Source organism: Mustela lutreola, chromosome 1 (assembly GCF_030435805.1).
Source record: "Mustela lutreola isolate mMusLut2 chromosome 1, mMusLut2.pri, whole genome shotgun sequence".
Classification (NCBI taxonomy): domain Eukaryota; kingdom Metazoa; phylum Chordata; class Mammalia; order Carnivora; family Mustelidae; genus Mustela; species Mustela lutreola.
The window spans coordinates 82,803,101-82,829,802 of record NC_081290.1 but is presented as its reverse complement, the minus strand read 5'-3'; the positions used below and the strand labels follow the sequence as shown (position 1 = coordinate 82,829,802).

Genomic DNA, 26,702 nt, shown 5'->3' with positions numbered 1-26,702 from the left:
TTGGTTGGTTCTTTATGTGTCTCATTTGATTTTGAGGTTGCTAGAAATGTTTCTCTTTTTGAAATAAAATTTTTCACTGACTTGCTGATTCCTAAAATATACAACTAACACCATTCTTTTGTCCTAAGGCCTTAGCTTAGTGTGAACATATAAATACATTTGGGAGATACATAAATTGAATCCGACATTTTCAGGCAAGTGTAAATGGTTTTGTTATAGTTTTTTCATGAAGGCAGGTTAAAGAAAAACTTTTAATTTGGAAAGCTTCAAGTATATGCCAAAATAAAACAAATTGTGTAATGTAATGAAACCCCCATGTACCCATTTGCTACTAATTTCATAGCCAATTTTGTTTCATCTTAGCTCCACTCATTGTCTTTACTCCCACTAGATAATTTTGAAGCAAACTTCTGATTATTATTAATATTTTTTCATTCTTACATATTTATGTATGTGTCCTTAAAAGAACTCTTTTAAACACATAAATAATATATGCCATTATCACAGCTAAGATTAATATTAATTTCTTAATATCAAATATCTAGTTCATACTTACTTTTCTTCAATTATCACTTAAAAAATTTGGGATCCATATGAATTTGAACATTCCAAGATTGATATGTCTTGTTTAATCTATAGGTTCAAAATAATTTTTTTCCTTGCAACTTACTGTTGAAGGAACTGGGTTGTCCTGTAGAATTTCTCACATTCTGGGTTTTGCTGATTGCATCATCTCAGTTTCATTCAGTCTGTTTTCTGGTCCTGAATTTTCTGTAACTATTATTTTGATATAGAAGCTTCATCAGATTGAGGCTTAAATTTTTGTGAGAATATGTCATAAGTAATTATTGAATATTTCTACCAAGAGGCACATAATGCTCAATTGTCTGTCTCATTGTGGCCTTAATAGCCATTGATAATCATTGCTTGGAGCTTTTATGTCGCAAGGGGCTGCAAAGTGGTGATAATTATGTTTTTATCATTGCTTCTTAAATTTAGTAGAATACTTCCATAAAGAGAAATCCCCCCTAATTGGCTATTTGTTTACCCTCAGATAGAGTTCTTGCAGAAAAGAGAATAAGTGCTCAATTTTTTCTCTTTGTTCACTAGTTTTCAAAGTAATGAGCTGGTTCCCTAACATCTGTCATTGATGACCAATGACATTTAATTTTTGTGTTCGTTTTAAATTATCCTTATGGTTTCATAAATGTATTAGATGTGTTTCACTGTATCATAGTTCATTTTTTAAAAGATTTTATTTGAGAGAAAGGGAGAGAGCACAAGCAGGGGTGGAAGAAGAACAAGGGAAGAGAGAGAAGCAGACTCCTCATTGAGCAGGGAACCAACATGGGACTGGATTCCGGAATCCCTAGATAATGACTTGAGCTGCAGGCAGATGCTTTACCGACTGAGCCACCCAGGTGCCCCTGTTGTAGTTATTGATCCTTTCGCCATTCATCAGTTACTGGCTTTTAGCTCCAGGTCCATCTTGCATTGCTTTCTTCTGTGATAGGTGGAATTGGGCTGTTTAACTGTTTTGTTTGCCAGCAGGCATGATAAATGTTTTGTCAGTGCTTGAGTTGCTACTGAGTTGTTTATTGTTTCTGGGTTTTTTTGATTGAAAGAGTTTAGAGATTTTCTTTTTAAAGAAAAATATACTAGGGGAGCCTGGGTGGCTCAGTTGGTTGAGCGTCTGCCTTTTGCTTGGGTTGTGATCCCGGGGTACGAGGATCAAGCCACATCTCCCTTTTACCCCTGTTCATGCTCTCTCTTGCTATCTCTCTTTCTCTCTCAAGTAAATAAGTAAAATCTTAAAAAAAAAAAAAAAGAGGAAAGTACATTATAACCTCATGTTGATATTTTCTGTTCAACTTTAGGATTAAAGGTTTTAATTTTAATTTGTTTGATTTTTGTATTTGTACTGCTTTTTACTTACATGAAAAGAAAATCTTTGTTCCTAATCACAGTAGCAGGATTATTATTTATCCTTTGATAAAATAGTTTTAGAATAATAACATTAAATACTACTATTACTATGAATACTGAAAGGTTACTTCTTTTAAATCTCTTTAAACTTTTATTTTTTTATTTGAGAGAGAGTGAGCAAAAGGGCACAAGCTTGGGGTAGGGGCAGAGGGAGAGGAAGAAACAGACTTCCTGCCAAAATTTTTTTTTAACTATTCTTAGAGTATTCCACTAAGTATGTTCAGGCTAATTATAAGATTTTTTTTTTTGCCTTGTTTAATCTGAGTACATTAAAATTGATTACTTATGCTCCTCAGTACATTGTGGAGAGAATGAAAGTCCCAAATTAGGAGATGAATTTTGTAGTGCATAAAAGTAATAAAAAATTGGTATAGTAAAAATCTTAAATTGTAAAAATCAACATAAAAATGGTAATATCAACAGAAAAAGTAGTAAATGAAACATTAAGTGGAAATTCATACAGAGAAAAACTGAATGGCCAGTAAAGATGCTCTCATCTTTACTTTGTTGCATTTGCCAATTGAAATCACAGTGACATGTCCTATTATAACCCAACAGTTTCACTTTAAGAGATATTCTTGTAAATGTTTACCAAAAGACCACTTATAGTAACATTGTTCATAATAGAAAAAAACGAGTGAAATTTTTAAAATGCCCATTTATAGTACACTATATTGTAAAATGTGCTATAGTCATGTAAAGGGAAAATATACAGCTGTGGAAATGAAAGAACTAAAGCTACATGTGACAAAATGGGTTAATCTTAAAAATAGAAGATGTATAAGCTAGACACAAAGGAGTTCACTCAATTTAATATCATATAAAACATAAAATTCATGGTACATGCATAGCACATGGGAACCATGAACAGCAAGGGGAATTGTTAATACAAAATTTTAATATAATTATTTACTCCTGAGAGAAGGGGAGAATCCCATTCGGAAGGTCTACATATAGGCTTGCCTGCATCTGGAATTTATGTGTTGTTCTAATTGGTGGGTATGTGGGTATCAACTCTGTGTTTGCCTTCCTAGGTAAAGTAAGGTCTTTAGGTTAAATCTCATTATTTGCACCAGGGATTTTTTTTTTTTAATAAAGTGCTCTTGAAAGCTTGAATTTCTTCCATACTTAATTTCTTGTTCTCAGTTCAAGTCTTCTCTATTTTTAAATTTAGATACACATTTATTAATCTTTATTAGTGTACTACAACTTCCAATTTTAAAAAATAGGAACAAAAAATTAGCAAAAATTAAGAAGATAGAATCAATCCAATATTTTTACGATGTTGAATACATCCATTCCTGATTAAAATGCTTCAAAGTATAAGGATAGAGGGAGGGGCGCCTGGGTGGCTTAGTGGGTTAAAGCCTCTGCCTTCAGCTCAGGTCATGATCCTAGGGTCCTGGGATCGAGCCCCGCGTCATGCTCTCTGGTTAGCGGGGAGCCTGCTTCCTTCTCTCTCTGCCTGCCTCTCTGCCTACTTGTGATCTCTGTCTGTCAAATAAATAAATAAAATCTTAAAAAAAAAAAAGGATAGAGGGAATATTCCTCGACTTAATAAAATCTATCTATGAAAAACCCACAGGAATATCATTCTCAATGAGGAAAAGCTGACAGCTATCCCGTTGAGATCAGAAACATGACAAGGATGCCCACTCTTGCCACTGTTGTTCAACAGAGTACTAGAAGTCCTAGCAATAGCAATAAGACAATAAAAAGAAATAAAAGGTGTTCAGATTGGCAAAGAAGAAGTCAAACTCACTCTCTCCACATATTACATGATACTTTATATGGAAAACCCCAAAGACTCCACCCCTAAACTACTAGAACTCATATAACAATTCAGTAATGTGGCAGACTACAAAATCAATGTATAAAAATCATAAAAATGCTTTCTTATACACTAACAATGAAAATATAGAAAGGGAAATTAGAGAATCAGTTCCATTTACTATAGCACCAAGAACCATGAGGTACCTGGGAATAAACCTAACCAAAGAGGTAAAGGATCTGTACTCAAGAAACCACAAAAAACTCGTGAAAGAAACTGAGGAAGACACAAAAAGATGGAAAAGCATTCCATGCTCATGGATTAGAATAAACATTGTCAAAATGTCTATACTGCCTAGAGTCATCTATACTTTGAATGCCATCCCAATCAAAATTCCACTGGCATTTTTCAAAGTGCTGAAACAAACAATCCTAAATTTGTATGGAACCAGAAGAGGCCCCGAATTGCTAAGGAAATGTTGAAAAGGAAACACAAAACTGGGAGCACCACATTGCCTGATTTCAAGCTTTACTAGAAAGCTGTGATCACCAAGACAACATGGTACTGGCACAAAAACAGACACATAGACCAGTGGAACAGAGTAGAGAGCCCAGATATGGACCTGCAACTCTGTGCTCAAATAATCTTCGACAAAGCAGGAAAAAATATATAGTGGAAAAAAGACAGTTTCTTCAATAAATAGTGCTGGGAAAATAGGACAGCTATGTGTAGAAGAATGAAGCTTGACCATTCTCTTACACCATACGCAAAGATAAACTCGAAATAGATAAAAGACTTCAATGTGAGGCACGAATCTATCAGAAATCCTAGAGGAGAACATAGGCAGTAACCTCTTCAACATTGGCCACAGCAACCTCTTTTAAGACATGTCTCCAAAGGCAAAGGAAACAAAAGCAAAAATGAACTTTTGGGACTTCGTCAAGATCAAAAGCTTCTGCACAGCAAAGGAAACCGTCAACAAAACAAAGAGGCAACCCATGGAATGGGAGAAGATATTCACAAACGACGGTACAGACAAAGGGCTGATATCCAAGAACTATAAAGAACTCTTCCAATTCAAGACACACAAAACAGATAATCACATCAAAAAATGGACAGAAGACATGAACAGACACTTCTCCAAAGATGACATACAAATGGCTAACAGACACATGGAAAAATGTTCATCATCATTAGTCATCAGGGAGATTCAAATCAAAACCACATTGAGGTACCAGTTAGAATGGCCAAACATTAATAAGACAGTAAACAACAAGTGTTGGAGAGGATGTGGAGAAAGGGGAACCCTCTTACACTATTGGTGGGAATGCAAGTTGGTGCAGCCACTTTTGAAAACAGTGTGGAGATTCCTTAAGAAATTAAAAATAGAGCTACCCTATGACCCTGCAATTGCACTACTGGGTATTTACCCCAAAGATACACATACAGTGAGAAGACCATCTTTACCTCAATGTTCATAGCAGCAATGGCCATAGTCACCAAAGTGTGAAGAGCCTTGGCCTTCAACAGATGGATGGATAAAAAAGATATGGTCCATATATATAATGGAATATTATGTCTCCATCAGAAAGGATGAATACCCACTTTTTTATCAACGTGGACAGGAGGAGATTATGCTGAGTGAAATAAGTCAAGCAGAGGAGTCAAGTATCATATGGTTTCACTTACTTGTGGAGCATAAGGAATAACATGGAGACATTGGGAGAAGGTGAGGAGAAGGGTGTTGGGAGAAATCCCTGGAGGAGACGAACCATGAGAGAATGCGGACTCTAGAAACAAACTGAGGGTTTTGGAAGGGAAGGGGTTGGGGGTTGGGTGAGCCTGGTGGTGGATATTAAGGAGGGCATGTATTGCATGGAGCACTAGGTGTGATGCATAAACGATGAATCTTGGAACACTGAAAAAATAAAGTCGAAAAAAATGTTGAATAGATTAACTTTCAGTTTGAAAAGCAATTATGGATGATTTAAAGAAAAATCAGCTCTCTGCTGAATAAAGTATACCAAAAGATTGACAGGTGAAAAGTGAGAGGGGGAAGGGTTCCTGGGTGGCTCAGTTGTTTGAGTGTGGACTCTCGATTTTGGCTCAGGTCTCATGACCTCAGTGTTATACTTCCTGCTGAACAGGACTCTGGGATTATGACCTGAGCTGAAAGCAAACACTTAACAACTGAGCCATCCAGGTGCCCTTTTTTTTTTTTAAACTTATTTTATGTTTTTAATTTTTTTTTAACATTTTATATATTTAACAAGAGCATGTTTTGAGAGAGAGAGAGAACAAGCAGGGGGAGCAGTAGAAGTAGGCTCCCTGCTGAGCAAGGAGCTCAGTCTGGGGCTTAATCCCAGGACCCTGAGATCATGCCAAAGGCAGAGGCTTAACCAACTGAACCACCCACGTGCCCCTGTTTTTAATTTTTTATTGAAGTATATAGTCAATTATTTTCTTATTTAACTTTGAGAGTTCTCTATTCTTGATACAAGTTTGGGTGCACATATATTGTTAGCCATATCTGTATTTTATGGTTTGGTGCTATTGTAAATGGTGCTTTAAAATCTTTAGTTTCCAACTGTTTATTGCTATTATGTAGAAATGTGATTGATTTTCCTATATTATCCTTTGTGATGTTAATTTTATGTGTCAACTGGATCAGAAGTTGCCCAAATATTTGGTTAAACAATATTTCTGGGTTTATCAGTGAGGCTGTTTCTGGATGAAATTAGTATTTTAATTGGCTTAGTTAAGTAGATTTCCTTCCCCAATGTGGGTAGGAGTCATCCAGCCTATTAAGGGCCTGAATAGAACATTTTAAGAGCTGAACAAAAATTGGTTGGAAGAGGATGGTACCAGAGCAGAAGTAGTCAGGAGAACTTCATGCACAGGAATTCAGGGAAAGACTTTTATGGAGAAATGGTGAAGACAAAGTAAAGAAATTATACACTGGCTATAGCTTATAGCCTGGTTCGCTGTTTGTGATTGGTTTTCCTTATGTTTCAATTTCATAACCTTGGGTATTTACAGTCTCAGATTTTGGTTTGCTTACATAAAACACCTGTGTCCAGTGGCCTCATTGTTTAATTAATTTACAATGTTTTTGTTGTGTGGCTTTCAGGGAAGACCCCTGAATATCTGAATGGAAGTTTCCAACCAGGGGGTAACTGATCAATAGTAGTCTTAAATGACTTTTTGTTAACTTTCATCAGATTTTGAAATATTAGTCTGTATGTTATAAAAAACTTCAATATTTATGAAAACTGAATGCAAGGTTGAGGAAAAATTGTGCTTTGTGTAGTTTGCAGGCTATGTTTGCAGGCATAAATCTGTATTGGGCTGGTAAGGAATATTTTCTTCCTGCTATACTACATATGTGATATTATCATTCCACATTGAAAGTGGAAATAATCAAGATTTATGAAGGCTTTGGCAAGGAACTCAGCCTTGCTAACTGTAGGAATAATAAAATAAAATATTAAGAAAGAAAGTGGAGGGGCACCTGGGTGGCTTAGTCAGTTGGCCTCTGCCTTCAGCTCCAGTCATGGTCCCAGGGTCCTGGGATTGAGCCCCACATTGGGCTCCCTGCTTGGCAGGAAACCTACTTCTCCCTCACCCACTCCCCCTGCTTGTGTTCCCTCTCTCTATGTGTCTCTCTCTGTCAAATAAATAAATAAAATCTTTAAAAAGCAAGCAAGCAAGCAAGCAAGCAAGAGGATGTGGGTGCTTGGGTGGTGGCTCAGTCAGTTCAGTGCCCAACTCTTGATTTCATTCAGGTCATGATCTCAGGATCATGAGATTGAGCCCCACCTTGGCTCTGTGTTCAATGCACAGTCTGCTTTGGATTCTCTCTCCCTTTCCACCCCTCCTCCCGCTTGCAAACATGCTCTCTAATTAAATAACTAAATAAAAAAAAAAAGTGGATAAATACAGAGAGCCCAACAGATATAAGGCCTTGAATCTCACAAAACAAACTGAGGGTTGCTGGGGGGAGGGGGTTTGGGAGAAGGGGGGTGGGATTATGGACATTGGGGAGGGTATGTGCTTTGGTGAGTGCTGTGAAGTGTGTAAACCTGGTGATTCACAGACCTGTACCCCTGGGGATAAAAATCTATGTTTATAAAAAATAAAAAATTTAAAAAAAAAGATATCCATCTGGGTATGTGAGCCAATTCTCATTGGCTCTGTCACACTCCCATCTCTTCCTTCTACTTCCTCTGCTACTTCTCTCTCCAAGTTTACAGAAACTATGTCCCTCTTTCTCCAAGTTTTATCTGGCCAATTTTCAGAGTGGTTGACACTCACAGGAACCCACTTTAAAATCCTGAATTCAGCTAATGAACATATAGATCATTATTTGTTTCCAGGGTACAGGTCTATGATTCATCAGTCTTATATAATATCCAGTGCTCATTATAACACATACACTCCCCAGTGTCCATCACCCAGCCATCCCATCCTTCCACCATCCTTCCCTCCAGCAACCCTCAGTTTGTTTCCTTTGATTATGAGTCTCTTATGGTTTGTTTCCCTCTCTGATTTCCTCTTATTTCATTTTTCTTCTCTTCCCTTATGGTCCTTTGCCTTGTTTCTTAAACTCCACATATGAATGAGATCATATGACAATTGTCTTTCTCTGATTGACTTATTTCACTTAGCATAATACTCTTTAGTTTTGTCCACATTCTTGTAAATAGCAATATTTCATTTTTATGGCTGTGTAATATTCCATTGTATATGTATACCACATCTTCTTTATCCATTCATGTGTTAATGGACATTTAAGCTCTTCCCATCATTTGACTATTGTGAACATTGCTGCTATAAACATTGCGGTGCACGTGCCCCTTCGGATCACTACATTTGTATCTTTGGGATAAAGATACAGTAGTGCAATTTCTGGGTCGGAGGGTAGTTCTATTTTCAACTTTTTGAGAAACCTCTATCTTGTTTTCCAGAGTGACTGCACCAGCTTGCATTCCCCTTCTGGCAACTTTTAATATTTTCTCTTTATCCCCTGTGGTAAGCAATTTAATTATGATTGTCTTGGTATAATTTTCTTCATGTTCCTGTGCTTGAGGCTTTTTGAGTTTTTGGATATATGTGTGCATATATTTTTAATCAAATTTGGAAAAATTTCAGCCATTATTTTAAATTAACATTTTACACTTTATTATTTTTAAAAAGATTTTATTCATTTATTTGAGAGAGAAAGAGAGGGATGAGAGAGCACCCACAGAGGGAGAAGCAGGCTCCCTGTGGGGCTGGGACCTGAGCTGAAAGCAGACACTTAACTGACTGAGCCACCTGGGTGCCCCAACATTTTATATTGTAAAAACTTGTTTTTTTCTGTAATTCTTTTCTGTTTCCTTTTCAACTACAAGAACTCAATTACATGTATATTAGACTACTTGAAGTTGTTCCCTACCTTACTAATGCTCTCTCTCTTTTTTTTTTCTTCCCCAGTTTGTTTTTCTTTCTGTTTTGTTTGGGTTATTTCTATTCCTATGTCTTCATCAGTCTTTTCTAATATCTAATATATTTTTATACCCATTAAATGCATTTTAAATATCAGCTTTTATGTTTTTCTTCTCTAGAAGTTTAGTTATTATCATTTTTATGTCTTTTTGATATGTTTATACATTCCTCTATCTTACTTAATATATGAAATATGGTTGTAATGACTTCTTTTGTAAGCAAAGTGTAAATCCAGTATTTGGATTTATATCTAACTGCTCTGATACAGTGAGTATATGATAAATCAAAACTGACTTGCCATGGCCTAATCTGGCCACACCTTTACTTACATGTGATCTGTGCCTATGTTACAATGGCAGGATTGATTAGTTTCATCAGTGACTTTATAACCTGAAAAGCCAAAAATATATACTGTCTTTAATTTACAGAAAACACTTGCTTAGTCCTGCTTCAAAGGCATTTTATTTTGAAAAGAAAACTAAATTGCCAGTCCTCGTACAGCATTTTTTTTTTTTTAACTGTCAATCTTCATTGAACACCAACAGCATGATATTATTCTGGTTTTATAAAGGCAGTTCCTACCTATAAAGACAATGAGGGCTAGGGACAAGGTTCAGATGGTTCAGGTATGCAACTGTCCCAAGATTTGATTAGACAGTTATAAAATTTGGAAAATCTTAAGTAGAAGAATAATTAGCATACTCCTTCCTCCATTGGTTTTTAAACTTCAGCAAGTATCACATTCACCTAGAAGGCTTGTTAAAACAAATTAAACAACTCCATACCCAGAGTTTTTGATTTAGTAAATGGAGGTGGGACCTGAGCATGTACACTTCTAACAAGTTTGCATGTCATGCTGATGATACTGGTAGACCTATACTTTGAAAATCAGTACTTTATCCTAGTTCTCTAAAATCAGTCTTCTTTGATATACTTGTAGCAGAAACTGTATGATTGACAGTCACAATTGAGGTTCCCTGAAGAGTGGTCTTTGGTTTTGTTTCGTTATAGCTTTTTTGAGGTGTGGTTTACATACCCTAAAACTAACCCATTTGTGTACTGTTTCATGACTTTCAGAGATTTTGTATAGTTGTCCAGTAGCACCAGAATTCAGTTTTAGAACAGTTTATCACACTAGAGAGCTCCCTCATGATCATTTGCAGTCAGTCTCTACACTCAATTTCAGTCTTTGAGGTTACCAGTGATCTGCTTTTTGTTGGAAGTTTCATATAAATGGAACCATATGATATGTTTTCATGTATCTGGCTTTTTCCAACTAATATAGTATATTTGAGATTAATCTATGTCATTGCTGATATTGATGTTTTTATTGCTAAGTAATATTCTATACTACAGACATACTACATTTTGTTTATCCAGTTGGTAGCTGATATTTTGATTTTTTCCAGTTATTGCTATTATGAAAAATGCTATTTTTGGACATTCTTGCACAAAAGATGCCCTATCATTTTGATTAAGAAGGTATGATATCCAGATGATATTCATATAGCATCCTGGGCTTAAAATTGTCTAAAAAATAACTTTAATATATTTCTTGTTACCTAATGATTTATATTTCTAATAATACAATTCTATATCTACTGTAAATATTTTAGCTATTTCAGTTATCTTAACCATTTTTGATATTTTATCTCAAAATATTGCAAATTGGTATACATATACTGTAAAAATTTTATAAAATGTTTCTTTTGAGATAACCCTCTATAGATCCTAGTCTTCACAAAATTGACCTATCTGCTCTTATTCGTGGGTAAAATTTACATGTAATTAAATCAAATAAAATAAATATAAAACTTTAATTTCTAATATGGAAATGTTTAGGTAAAATCAAAAGAAGGGAGGACTGTTAATGAACCCCATGTAATTTTCTTACCTAATTTTAACAATTGTTAATAGTTTGACTTTTTTTTCATCCATACCTTGTTCCCTATATGTTTTTGGTATTTCATGTTGAATCTCATTCAAATAAATACCATTACTTCTGCAAGTACCTCATTTTATATCACAAACATATATACATGCAGTTTATGTTTGGTTTTCCGTGATGTCTGGTATTTATCTTTTTCAAGTTGGTTATTTGAATCAGGAACAAAGAAACATACATTCCATTTGATCGATAGGACAATTAAGTTACTCTTAATCTGTAATCATTCCTCTTCTCTTATTTTTCCTTGCCAATGACTCATTGAAAAAACTGGTTAAATTGTCTTAAGATTTCTTACAATCCAGATTTATATGTTTCTATCTTCATATCAATCAGTGTATTCCTTTATCTCCTCTATTACCTATGAATTAGTACTTAGGTTTAGAACATTAAGTATATTCAAGATTTTAATTTTCTGGTGGCAAGACTTTTTTTTCAAAGGAGCTATTTACTTCCAATTACTTCATACAGTGTCTTTTAGTCTGTCTTACTGGTGCTATTATTGATCATTGGATTTAAATGTTACTGGCCTGGGGCACCGGGGGGCTCAGTGGTTTAAAGCCTCTGCCTTCAGCTCAGGTCATGATCCTAGGATCCTGGGATAGAGACCCACATCAGGCTCTCCTCTCAGCGGGGAGCCTGCTTCCTCCTCTCTCTCTGCCTGCTTCTCTGCCTACTTGTGATCTCTGTTTGTCAAAAAATTAAATAAAATCTTAAAAAAAATGTTATTGGCCTGATCCCAACCATCATAAAGTTTCCCTTCAACTTCTTTTTTCTAAAGACTTTTTTCTTTTATAACAGGTCTAGGGTCACAGTAAAATTAAGGGTAAGATAGAAAGATTTCCCATTTTTCTCCCTGCCCGGAGCTTACATGACCATCACCCATTTGGTGAAAGATGCTGCTTCCTCATAGCAATATCCCACATCAGAGTGGTGCATTTGTTACAATGGATGAACCTACACAAACACATTATAATAACCCAAAGTCCATAGTTTACATTAGGGTTCACTCCTGGCATTGTACATTCTTTGGGTTTTGACAAATGTATATAGACATGTATCCATCACTATAGTATCATACAAAGTAAAAATCCTCTGTATTTCACCTATCACTTTTCCCCCACCATACCTCCAACCCCTGGCAGCTATTAACCTTTCCACTGTTTCCATAGTTTTCCGTTCCCAGAATATTGAATAGTTGGAATTCTACAGTAAGTAGCCTTTTCACATTGGTTTTTCTCACTTAGTAATGTGCATTTAAATTTCATCTGTGTCTTTTCATGGTTCATATGTTTTTAGGCACTGCATAATATTCCATTGTCTATAATATATACCATAGTTTGTCCATTCACCTACTGAAGGACATCTTCATTGGTCCCAAGTTTTGGCAGTTATGAATAAAGTTACTTAGACATCCATGTGCAAGTTTTTGTGTAGACATAACTTTTCAGCTCCTTTGAGTATGTACCAAAGAGGATGACTCCTAGATCATATAGTAAGATATGTTTAGCTTTGTGCGAAACCACCAAACTGTCTTCCAAAGTGACCATACCATTTTGCATTTCCACCATTAATGAATAAGAGATCCTCTTGTTTCATATCCTTGCCAGCATTCGGTGTTGCTAGTATTCTGGATTTTGGCCATTCTCATAGGCGTATAGTGGTATTTGACTTTCATTTATTTTTCCCCAATGACATCTGATGTAGAACATCTTTGCCTATGATTATTTGCCACATATATTACTTCTTTAATGTATCTGTTGAGATTTATTAATTGGTTTGTTTTCTTATTGTTGAATTTTAAGAGTTCTTTATATATTTTGTGTAAAAGTCCTCTATCAGATGTGTCTTTTGCAAATATTTTCAGCCTGTGACTTTTCTTATTCTCTTGACAGTGTCTTTCGTGTATCAGATTTTTTTTTTATCATTTTAGCGAAGTCCACTTTATCAATTATTACTTTCAGGGATCATATCTTTGATGTTGAATCTCATTTAAACATTTTACTAAATGGTTTTAAGAGTTATTGGTGGAAATTCCCTAGATTTTCTATTTCATTAGAGTTGCAAAATGATCTTTATTTATTTATTTATTTTGCAAAATGATCTCTTTTTTTAAGTCATCTTTTAATTCTGTCATTCCTTCTGTGTTTCTTACCTAGAATTCTGTAAAGAAGAGTGTTCTTTTATCAACTCTTTTGTTACTCTGAATTTCAATTTTTCCAGGAAAAGGATAAATGCTTGTTTCTTTCTCTGTGTTCAGTTTATCAATTTTTAGAACAATGAGTTTTGTGCCCTAGCAACCTACACATGTGATTAAGTTTTAAGGTACCATTATGAATTCATAGAACTTTCTTATTTGACATCTTTAATCAATTTCAGTCATTATTTTTAGTGTTTAGAGTACTTCATTTTTGGCTGGTGGGGTCCACTGAAGTTTGCTGCTGTATCCTCATGACCTATTCTAGTTTTTGTTTTTGTGTGTTTTTGTTTTTCTTTTTTAATTTCAGTGCTTTCTGACTGAATTCAGGCTCATATTATACTTTGTGCTCCAGACTTTATTTCTTTTAGAGGACCAGATCAGTGGGAAATGGAATTTGAAAACCATAATCTGGATGTTAGGAAGCTTACTATTATTGTCCCTAGATCTTTAAATATTTAAATTTTAAATTGAACATATTTTTCAGTTTATAATCATAGTTTTATCCTTGTGATTATATAGCTTTTTGATCCAAAGAAAATCTGTATTAACACAATTCAGTTATCAGTCATTTGGTGGGTATATGTTTATCACTATTGTAGGCAGTGGTATACAAATATAAGATTGTGGCCCTTTTAGGGAACCACTGGGACTTGTTCTTACTGGCTAACGGGATAATATATAAAAACTAAATTTTAATTTAGAGGTGGCACAAAAGAAGAATTGATTAATTTTATTGGCAGAGATATTCAAGTAATGCTTCAAGTTCCCAGGGAAAGTAACATCTGTGCTGGGTATTAAAGGAAGGATATGAGTTCAATTGGGTGTGAAAAGATAAGGGAAAGGGACTTACAGAGAGAGGAAAAAGCATATGAAAAGGTATCAAGCAAGAAAACAGGATCAAGTAGGTTGCTATCTGGGGCACCAAAACTGAAGTGGTGAAAGACAGTTGAGGAGTCAAAATCAGTAAAGTCTTAATATGACATGATAAAGAGATTAGACTTCTCCTGGAGGCAAAAGAAAAACACTGATGGGTAAGTAGATACATGAAATCACCTAATTTGTTCCTCAAAAAATGTTCTGATATCCTCCCATTCTAAATGGGAGGGAAAGGGGGAAGTTAGGGAAATTAGGCAATAGGGTAGGTAAGTTCACTTTTGAATTTATAGCCTTGTGTTTAGAATAGTGCTTGGCATATAGTAGGCACTTAATATTTGTTGAATGATGAACAAAAATTGAATTGATGATCAAATTGATAATTCTGAAGAAAAACCATATGTATTCTGCTTGCTTACTTATTAGTATCTAATTACCATGATATTTTCACAACTAATTAATTAATTAATAAAGCAACCCAATAGTAATATGGTCAGGATATGAATGGTAAGCTCATGATAGGGGAAATCTGAATGATGACTATACATATAAAAATAGGCTCACTAGAACCAAAAATTATAAATACCATTTAAATCCCATGAGAGAAAAATATTTAAACATCTAAACAAAACCTAATCTTAGCCAGGGTATTAAATTGCTGAGACTTTTCATGCTGCTGCTAGGAGTATAAACTGGTGAAACCATTCATTATAGAAATCACATTGACAATCAGTAATCAATCCGAAGATACATATGTCATTTTAGTCAACATTTCCATTTCACATATGAACCTTAGAGACATGCTCATACCTGTAAAGAAAGACATATTTAACAATGTTCACTGTAGCATCTTTGATTATACCAAAAATTTAGAAATAACATAAATGTGTAGCTTCAGGAGAATGGAAATTTTAATATATTTGTATAATAGCATAATCTCTTACAATAAAAATGAATAAACCAAAGCGATATGAATAGAATTTGAATAATCAAGTCTCAAAATATGACTGTAAAAGCTTATAAAATACATATAGTATGTTGTCATTTATGTGAAGTTAATTATACAAAATAATGTTATTACATATATGTATATAATAATAGATAAAAATACCAAATTTCAAAGCCTGGTTGTCTCTGAGGAGAAGTGAAATAGGGTTGGGATAGGTTATATAGTGGGCTTCAGACTATTTTTCTTTTTACAAAAGTCAGAAACAGATAGAGCAAAATTAAAATTTTGTAAAGTAGGTAACGTGCAGACAGTGTTTATTTTTTATTCTTACATATTTAAATGTTTCTAATGAAAAAGTCTTTTGAGTGGAAAATTTCAGAATTACTTTTGTTCTCAAGTAAAATACTTTCTTAGCATCTTTTTTTAAAAAGATTTTATTTATTTATTTGACACAGAGAAATCACAAATAGGCAGAGAGGCAGGCACAGAGAGAGGGGGAAGCATGCTCACCACTGAGCAGAGAGACTGATGTGAGCTGATCCTAGGACCCTGAGATCATGACCTGAGCTGAAGACAGAGGCTTAACCCATGAGCCAACCAGGTGCCCCCTTTCTTAGCATCTAAATGCATTTAACTACTTTTTTGCTTTGCAGGTTTGAGTGATGAATTAGCCCCGAAGCTATCTGATGTTTCAGAAATATCTTCAGTAACAATGGCCCGTTCATTGCCCACGGCAGTTCCAGACTCTCCTAGAATTTATCCTGCAAGAACACCTAAAACACCTCGAACACCTAGGTTACAAGATCCAAATAAAACACCAAGATTTTATCCTGTTGTTAAAGAACCAAAAGCTATTGATGTAAAGGTATACAAAACTACCAGGAATATAAAGGCTGCATTTTATATCCTTTAACATTCCAAAATGAGACTTTTTAGTTTCTATCATATTTTTAAAAATATATAGTTTAGATTGTAAGAACTCACTTAAAAATGGTATTTTATCAGTGATGTTTTCTCAGGTTAAGGAATAACTTCCTTAAAATTTGTAGCATAATTAATATTGATCAGAAGGTATAATGAAGACTCACACTAAATTGTATTTCCTTTAATCCTTGGGTTGAATCCTAGCAATGGACCTTCTTTGTTAAGTTTTGTAACTTGTATGTGAGATGTTTAAGTTTTGTGACTTCATGTGATTTCATAATGTGTCATCCACAGTATGAAAATGTTTGAGCTAGTTTACAGTCAGAGGGTTTCAATTTACTTGTGAAGTTCACACTACTGAAATAATTGCAATGTTTGACTTCTTTTTCTTTAGAGTCCAAGAAAGAGAAAAACAAGACATAGTACAAATCCCCCTCTAGAGTGTCATGTTGGTTGGGTAATGGATTCCAGAGATCATGGGCCAAGAACATCTGCTGTCAGGTACTGTATTTGTCAAACATTGCTTTGTTTTTTATTTTAAGTTTGTTGAAAATAGTTACTAATTAGACATTTGGAATATTTAAAAATTTATATGTTAGCAAAATATGGAATAATGAAAATAGTTTTTAAAAAGAAACAGAAGAAAGGGAAATAAATGGGACAATTTTCCAATAAGTACATTAAGGAATAATTGAATAGGACAATTTTTTCCCCATTTAAACTAGTTTTCACAAATGTGTACTCTTAGATAAGAAAATATTTAAGTTTATGAAAGATTCCAGATTCTCAGTGGCATAGTGGGTTCTTAGTGAATTAATGTGCTAAACAAACTACTCAAACTATAAAAAGACTATGGAAATAAAACACCTTGTTATTTTGAAGTTTTTCCTTTTGAGGGAAAATAACTTAGATTAGTTGACTATTAGTAGTAAGTGGTTTTTGTTTTAGCTTTATTTTTTTTTAAGACTTATTTACCTCAAAAGAGATGATAGAGCAAACCTTTGATAGTGCCAGTTGTTCAATATAACATGGTATGTTTTATCTTATACAGTGGATGCAGAGGTGATTTGCTGCTATTTGCTGTGTGTTTCTTGTAAACTTCTGTTTGTGTAGATATTTTCAGAATAATTATCTGACCAACTTTCTAAATGAAGATATAGCTTAGGAAAAAGTATTCTTTAGTTACTAGAAGGGGAGGATTAAATAGTTTCATTCAAAGAAAAGCTAGTGAATTTATCACGATCTGAAAATCTCCACCTCTGTCTTTCCAGTGCTATTTATTTGGTACTTTTACATTTTGTTCTCATTAGATATATTATCCATAAAATATAAAATATGTATATGTTTTTTATACACCTATTGTATACTTAGGGTTATTGTGTTCTAAGTGATTTTGAGAGTTTATTTTCCAGGCTATTTTTTTTTAAAGATTTTTATTTATTAGAGAGAGAAAGAAAGCACGAGCCGGGGAAAAGACAGAGAGAGAAGCAGGCTTCCTATTGAGCAGGGAGCCCAACAACATAGGGCTTGATCCCAGGACCCTGGTATCATGATCTGAGCTGTACATCAGACGCTTAACCAACGAGCCACCTAGGCACCCCTCCAGTGTGGGTTGTTGTTGTTGTTGTTTTTCTTAATCAGAGCAATATATTTAGAGATCAACAAATAATGGTGAAAGATTTTAGTCAGTAATATTTAGTTTAGTTAGAACATTTAATAGAACATTTAGTTAGGAATGTGTTCCTTACAATTCATTTTTTTATTATGTTATATCTTTCATTATTAATAATTCATCTATATAGTGATTTATTTATTCCCAGGCATGTGGGAATAAACACTCCATGTTCTTCCACAAGTAAAATGTATCAGGAAAGTAGGGGCTTAACGTTGTGTTGGACACTTTCCTAGGCACTGAGTATATAGCAGGGAACAAGATAATTACAGACCCTGCCTTTCTGGAGCTTAATTCAGGGGTGACAGACAAGTATTTATAAAAATGACTGTTGGGGCGCCTGGGTGGCTCAGTGGGTTAAGCCACTGCCTTCAGCTCAGGTCATGATCTCAGAGTCCTGGGATCAAGCCCCGCATCGGGCTCTCCACTCAGCAGTGAGCCTGCTTCCTCCTCTCTCTCTGCCTGCCTCTCTGCCTGCTTGTGATCTCTCTCTGTCAAATAAATAAATAAATAAAATCTAAAAAAAAAATGTATATTTTTTTAAATTGACCTACTTTTTAGGGTAGTTCTAGGTTCACAGCAGAAATTGAGTGGAAGGTACTGAGAGTTCCCTTAGACACCCTGCATTCCCTGCCTTCCACACACAGCCTTACCTTACTATCAACATCCATATCTTTAGATCACCTACCTTAATGTAATTATGGATATGGTTGGATTTAAATATGCCCTTTTGATTTTAATTTTTTTTTAAATTTTGTATTCTACTTTTTTCATCTCTTCTTTGTTCTTTTTTCTTCCATATTTTGGATTGGCTGAGCTTTTTATTTATTTATTTATTTATCTAAAAGGTTTTATTTATTTATTTATTTATTTGTCACAAGTAGGCAGAGAGGCAGGCAGAGAGAGAGGAAGGGAAGCAGGCTCCCTGTTGAGCAGAGAGCCCGATGTGGGGCTCGATCCCAGGACCCTGGAATCATGACCTGAGCCGAAGGCAGAGGCTTTAACCCACTGAGCCACCCAGGCGCCCCAAGATTGGCTGAGTTTTTTTTTTTTTTCTTAAGATTTTTTATTTATTTATTTGACAGAGAGACATCACAAGTAGGTAGTGAGGCAGGCAGAGAGAGAGAGAGAGGAGGAAGCAGGCTCCCTGCTGAGCAGAGAGCCCCATGCGGGACTCGATCCCAGGACCCTGAGATCATGATCTGAGCCGAAGGCAGCGGCTTAACCCACTGAGCCACCCAGGCTGAGTTTTTATAATAATTCTATTTTATCTTTACCATTGGCCTCTCACTTATATTTCTTATTTTTTACTGGTCTTCTCCTGTTCATAATATACATTTCAACTTAGTCTATTTTCAAATAATATTATACCACTACATGTATAGCATAAGAATCTTAATACCATAAAGTTCCATTTTCTCCCATCCTCTGTGATATAGCTTTATTATTACTTTTCTTTAGACAGTTGTCTTTTAAAAACATGAGAAATTTTTATTTTATCTATCATCTATCTATTTATAGAGTTTTTATTTGAGAGAGAGAGAGAGAGAGAGTGCATTGGGGAGGGCGAGGAGGGAGAGGCAGACTCCCATCTGAGCAGGAAGCTAGATGGGTAGACGATTCCTGGGGTCAGTCCCAGAAGCCTGAGACCATGACTTGAACTGAAAGCAGACATTTAACTGACTGAGCCACCCAGGCGCCCCAATGTGAGATATTTTTCAAACATTTGCTCTCATTTTTACCATTTGTAATGTTCTTTATTTCTTAAAAATTTCTCAGTGTACAGGTCTGTTAGGAGTGGATTCTATCTACTTTTGTTTATCAGGAGAAGTTTGTCTTTTTCTATTTTGAAAGATATTCTTATTGAGTATAAAATTCTTTGATGGATCTAGATATGGGTATGGTTATATGTGTATATATATATGTGTGACTCACAAGGTATTTATCCTGCTTGTGGTTCTTTGAAGTTTTTGGATTCATTGGTTTTTTTGTGTTTTTTTTAAAAATTTTTTATTTTATATAAACATATATTTTTATCCCCAGGGGTACAGGTCTGTGAATCGCCAGGTTTACACACTTCACAGCACTCACCAAAGCACATACCCTCCCCAATGTCCATAACCCCACCCCCCTTCTCCCAAACCCCCTCCCCCCAGCAACCCTCAGTTTGTTTTGTGAGATTAAGAGTCACTTACGGTTTGTCTCCCTCCCAATCCCATCTTGTTTCATTGATTCTTCTCCTACCCACTTAAATTTGTTGTCTTTTATTCAGTTAGGAAAATTTTCATCTCTTATCTCTTCAAGTATTTTTTGCCCTGTGTTCTTTTTTTTTTTTTTTTTTTAAGATTTTATTTATTTATTTGACAGAGAGAAATCACAAGTAGATGGAGAGGCAGGCAGAGAGAGAGAGAGAGGAGGAAGCAGGCCCCCCGCTGAGCAGAGAGCCCGATGTGGGACTGGATCCCAGGACCCTGAGATCATGACCTGAGCCAAAGGCAGCGGCTTAATCCACTGAGCCACCCAGGCGCCCTTGCCCTGTGTTCTTGTTTGTTCCTACTTCTGGGATCCAATTACATGTATATTAGATCATTTGTTAATATCTCACAGCTCTTAGATGATCTGATCTTTTTTTTTCTACTTTTTCTCTTTGTAATTCATGTTGGGTAATTTTGATTGACCCTTGTTCATTTTTAGTTGTGTCCTGTCTCCTGATAAGCTCATCAGAGAAATTTTCCATTTCTGATAATTGTGCTTTATATATTTTGCATTACCATTTGACTTCTTATTAATAGTTCTCTTTTTCCTGCAGAAGTTTTTTATCATGCATTTTCTCCTTTCCATGAATTCCTTCAACATAACAATCTAATCATGGTTATTTTAAAGTCCATTGTGTGATCATGCCAATAGGTGGGTCATCTGATGTATATATCCTTCTGTTTGTTTTGGGGTTTTTTTTTTGCATTATTTTTTATTAAAAATTTTATTAAAAATTTTAATTTTCTTGTTAGTTTGTGTCTTTTAAATTTTTATTGAATTCTAGATTCTTGCTCTTAGACTTATTTTATACCTCTAATATCTCCAGATCTCAAGCTGAGTAGACTCTCATCTCTTTCCATTTTATTTGTTCCTAATCTGCAGAATTTAGCTAAAATAAATCCTAGGCTGACTGATATGAATACAGTTTCATATAATCCAGCTATACTTACATCCCCACTAGAGTACTATAAATATTATTTTCTCCTATGATTTTAAAAAAATATTTATTTATTTATTTATTTATTTGACGGATGGAGATCACAAGTAGGCAGAGAGGCAGGCGGGGCGGGGGGGGGAGCAGGCTCCCCGCTGAGCAGAGAGCTTGCTGTGGGGCTGGATCCCAGGACCCTGGGGTCATGACCTCAGCTGAAGGCAGAGGCTTCAACCCAGTGAGCCACCCAAGTGCCCCTCTCCTATGATTTTTTAAAAGATTTTATTTATTCATTTGACAGAGAGAGGGAGACCACAAGTAGGCAGAGAGGCAGGCAGAGAGAGAGGGGGAAGCAAGCTCCCTGCTGAGCAGAGATCCCAATGCAGGGCTCGATCCCAGGATCCCGAGATCATGACCTGAGCCAAAGGCAGAGGCTTAACCCACTGAGCCACCCAGGCGCCCCTCCTATGATTTTTAAATAACATTTTCTTTTCTTTACATACTATAAAAGTATAGTATGTAATACACATGACATACAAAGTATGTGTTAATTAACTGTGTATGTTATCAGCAAGGCTTCTGACAGCAAGGCTTCAACAGTAGGCTATTAGTAAACTTTTTAGGGAGTCAAAATTTACATGTAGATATTTGACTAGTGTAGAGTGTCAGCACCCCTAACTCCTGCATTGTTCAAGGGTTAATTGTATAAACGTATATGTAACTATTAACAGCCCCTCATAGTCTATGAAACAAAAATTGGGGCATCTGGGTGGTTTAGTCAGTTGAACATCCATTTCTTAATTTCAGCTCAGCTCATGATCTCAAGGTTGTGAAATCTAGGCACCTTGTCAGGTTCCATCTTAGCAGGAAGTCTGCTTGAGATTCTCTCTCTCTGCCCTTCCCACCACTTTCTCTCAAATAAATAAATAAAATATTTAAAAGCAAAAATTGAAAAAAATTAGAGAAATAAACATTTCTACAAGAATAGTTGGAGATTTCAATACACTACTTTCAATAATGCATAAATCAAGTTGACAGAAGATGAGTAACAAAATAGAGAACCTTAACAATGCAATAAACCAATTAGACCAGCAGAATATATATATGTATACGTATATATACGTATAATATAGTCTACCCAACAACAGCACAGAATATACATTCTTAAGTATACACAGGACGTTTTGTACAATAGACCATGTGTTAGGCCAAAACAAAAGCTTTAGTAGACTTTAAATGTGATACCATATAAGATATCTTCTCTGATTTCAGTGGAATGAAGGTAGTAGAAATCTATAACGGAAGTAAAACTGGAAAATTCACAAGTATGTGGCAGTTAAACAACACACTTTTAACCCATGAGTCAAAGAAGACATCATAAAGGAAATTAGAAAATACTGAGAGAGATATGAAAGTGAAAACAGCATACCAAATCTTAAAGGAATGCAAGGAGAGCAGTGCTCAGAGAGAAATTTATAGCTATAAATGCCTACATTTAAAAAGAAAAGAGTTCACAAATCAGTAACCTAACATTATATTTTAAGAAACTTGAAAATGAAGAGCAAAATAAATGCAAAGCTAGCAGAAGGGAGGAAGGAAATGTTGAAAATGAGAGCAAAAATAAACAATAAAGAGAAGAGAAAATCAGTAAAAACAAATGCTGGTTCTTTGAGAAGATCAACAAAACTAACAAAGCTTCTTTAGCTGACTGCCAGAGCAAAAAGAGAAGATGCAAATAACTAAAATCAGAAATAGAGATGGAAACATAACTAACCAATTTTACAGAGATAAGAGGATTAGAAGAGATTAGTGTGAAAATATACATTAACAGATTAGACAACCTGGAAGAAATGAACAGATTCCTCAAAACATACAAATTAAACTGATTGAAGAAGAAATAGACAATCTGAACCCATGCATAAAAGAGATCAAATCAGTAATCAAAGACTTCGCCTAACAAATCCCAGACCAATGGCTCCACTTGAAGTGAATTCTACCAGATAGTTAAAGAATTAACACTAATCTCTTTCAAACCCTTCCAAAAATTTGAAGAGAAGGGAATGCTTACTTTATGAGGCCTACATTATGCTGATACCAAAACCAGATAAAGACATCACAAGAAAATAAAATTATGAATATATGATGCAGAAGTGAATGATGCAGAAGTAAATTATGAATATAAATACAGAAGTTCTCACCAAATATTAACAAATTAAATCCAGCAGTTGTCAGGGACACTAGGCTGGCTCAGTTAGTAGAGCACATGACTCTTAATCTGAGGATTGTGAATTCAAGCTCCATGTTGAGCCTGGATCCTACTTAAAAAAATAAATAAATAAAAATAAAATTTTAAAAAGTCCATTAGTGTGTTGAAAAGATTATTCACCATGACCAAATGGAATTTATCCCAGTAATGCAAGAGTGTTCAACTAAGAAAATCAGTGTAATACATCATATTAATAGACCTAAGGAAATGACTGGGGCACCTGGGTGGCCCAGTTGGTTAGGCAGCCGACCTTGATCTCAGCTCAGGTCATGATCTCAAAGTCCTGGGATTAAGCCCCACATCAAGCACCAAGCTCAGAGGGGAGTCTGCTTAAGGATTCTCTCTCTCCCTCTCCCCCTGCCCACGTTTGCACACACTGACTCTCTCTCTAAAATAAAAATTAAATTTATAATAAAAGTATTATATAATTATATATTATTAAACAATAAAGTTATTTATTTATTAATTTTAAGATTTTTTAAAAAAGAATTAAGGAAATGACTACGTGATCATCTCAGTTGACATAGAAAAAACATTTGACAAAATCCAACATCTTTTTATGATTAAAAAGTCTGAAAACTAAGAATAGAAGGAAAATCCCTCAACATGGTAAAAAGTATTTATAAGAAAACCACAGCTAACATCATTCTCAATGGTGAAAGACTGAAATTTGTTTCTCCTAAAATCAGAAACAAGACAAGGCTCTGCCTTCATCTTGGATCATGATTCCAGGGTCCTGGGATCAAGCCCTGCGTCAGGCTCCCTGCTCAGCACTGCCTGCTTCTCCCTCTCCCACTGCCTGCCATTTTGCCTGCTTGTGCTCTCTGTCTCCCTGTCAAATAAATAAATAAATAAGGAGGATATTTGATTTCACTGTTGGTCTTCAAAGTTGTACTGAAAGTTTTAGCCAGAGCTAGTAGGGAAAGAAAGGAAAGACATCAAATTAAAAATGAGGGAGTAAGTGTTGCCTGAGTGGCTCAGATGGTTAAGCATCTGCCTTTAGTTCAGGTCATGATCTCCAGGTCCTGGGATCATGCCCCATGTCAGGCTCCTAGCTCAGCTGGGAGTCTGCTTCTGCCTCTTCCCCCGCTTCTGACTCTCCCGTTGCTTGTGCATGCTCTCTCTCTCAAATGAATTAAAAAACAAACAAACAAAAAAAAACTAAGCAAAAAAAAAAAGGAAGGGGTAAGACTATCTCTAGTCACAGGTAGTGTGATTCCATATATAGAAAATCTCAGAGGATTAATGAGAAAGATACTAAAACTAACAAACAAATTTGGCAAAGTTGTAGGGTACAAAACACAAATCAGTTGTGTTTCTATATGCCAGCGTTTGAGCAATTTGAAAAGGAAATTAAGAAAGCAATTCTATTTACATTAGCACCTAAAAGAATTAGATACTTAGGGGAAAAAAAATCTAACCAAAGAGGTGAAAGTTTTGTATGCTGAAAACTACAGAACATTGCTGAAAAAATTACAGCAGGCCTAAATAAATGGAGAGACATTTCATATTCATGGATAGGAAGACTCAACATTGTTAAGATATCAGTGCTATCTGAAGTGATCTATAGATTCAACAAAATCCTTATCAGAATTCCAACAGCCTTTTCCTTTTTTTTTTTCCTTCCAAATTTTTATTTAAATTCTAGTTAGCTATCACAAAGTGTAATTTTACTTTCATGGGCAGGATTTGATGATTCATCACTCACATATAACACCTAGTGCTCATCACAAGAGGCTTCCTTAATAACTGTCACCCATTTAACCCATCCTTCCAACAGCCTCCCTTCCAGTAATCCTCAATTTGTCTTCTATAGTTAAAAGTCTGTTTTATGATTTGCCTCTCTTTTTTTTTTAATATCCCCCTGTGTTCATCTGATTTGTTTCTTAAATTCTACACCTGAATGAAGTCTGACTTATTTCTGTGACTGACTTATTTTGCTTAGCATAATACTCTCTATCTTCATCCATGTTGTTGCAAATGGCAAGATTTCATTCTTTTTTATAGTTGAGTAATATTCCATTGCATATATATATATATATATGTATATACATATAGATGTATATGCACATACATACATACACACCATACATTCTTTATCCATCAGTCAATGGACATTTGGGCTTTTTCCATAATTTTGCTATTATTGATAATGCTTCTATGAACATTGGGACACATGTGCCCCTTTGAATCAGTATTTTTGTATCCTTTGGGTAAATTCCTAGTAGTGCAATTGCTGGGTCAGAGGGCAGTTCTGTATTATAACTTTTTGAGAAACCTCCATACTGTTTTCCAGAGTGGCTATACCAATTTGCATTCCCACCAACAGTGTAAGAGAGTTTCCCTTTTCTCCACATCTTCACCAACACCTGTTGTTTCCTATGTTATTATTTTAGCCTTTCTGATAGGTGTGAGATGTTATCTCATTTTGATTTGTATTTTGCTGGTGATGTCTGTTAGCCATCTGGATGTTTTCTTTGGAAAAATGCCTATGTTTTCTGCCTATTTGTTAACTGGATTATTTGTTTTTGGTGTTGAATTCAATAAGTACTTTATAGATTTTAGATACTAACCCATTATCTGATATGTCATTTGCAAATATCTTCTCCGACTCCAAAGGTTGTCTTTTAATTTTGATGATTGTTTCCTTCACTGTGCAGAAGTCTGTTATCTTGATGAAGTCCCAGTAGTTCATTTTTGCTTTTGTTTCCCTTGCCTCTGAAGACCTGTCCAGTAAGAAGTTGCTATGGCCGATGTCAGAGAGGTTACTGCCTGTGTTCTCCTCTAGGATTTTGATGGTTTCCTGTCTTATATTTGGGTCTCTCATTCATTTTGAATTTATTTTTGTGTATGGTATAAGAAAGTTGTCCAGTTCTGTTCTTTTACATGTCGCTGTCCAGTTTTCCCACCACCATTTGTTTAAGAGACTGTTTTTTTTACATTACATTTTTTACATTTACATTACATTTACATTACATTTTTACATTTACATTTTTTACATTGGATGTTCTTTCTTGCTTTGTCAAAGATTAGTTGACCATAAAAAAAGATTCATTTCTGGGTTTTCTATTCTCTTCCATTGTTCTGTGTGTCTGACAATGATTTTCACAGAAATGGAAAACCTTATTCTCAAATTCATAGGAAACTGCAAGGAGTCCTGAGAAGCCAAAACAGTCTTAGAGAGGAAGAATAAAATTGGAGGACTAACACTTCCTGACTACTACAAAGCTACAGTATTAAACTAAAGCACCAGGGTGGCTCAGTCAGTTTAGTGACTGCCTTCAGCTCAGGTCGTGATTGCAGGGTCCTGGGATTGAGCCCCACATTAGGCTCCTTGCTCAGTGGGAAACCTGCTTCTCCCTGTACCTGTCGCTCCCCCTGCTTGTGCTTGCTTTCTCTCCCCCACCCCCCCCATCAAATAAATAAACAAAATCTTTAAAAA

General features: G+C 35.2%; 1 protein-coding gene across 8 annotated transcripts in view; it reads left to right on the top strand.

The window, feature by feature from the left end:
• Window positions 1-26,702, top strand: part of LARP1B (La ribonucleoprotein 1B) — a 136,363-nt gene that overhangs the window by 95,978 nt on the left and 13,683 nt on the right. For all 8 annotated transcript variants that reach the window (XR_009352154.1, XM_059168861.1, XM_059168863.1 and 5 more), the window contains exons 13-14: window positions 15,865-16,076; window positions 16,530-16,636. Coding sequence is in view for 7 of the 8 variants with exons in the window: in XM_059168861.1 (XP_059024844.1) it covers window positions 15,865-16,076; window positions 16,530-16,636 (319 nt within the window). In the remaining variant the exon portion in view is untranslated. The remainder of the gene's footprint in view (window positions 1-15,864; window positions 16,077-16,529; window positions 16,637-26,702) is intronic.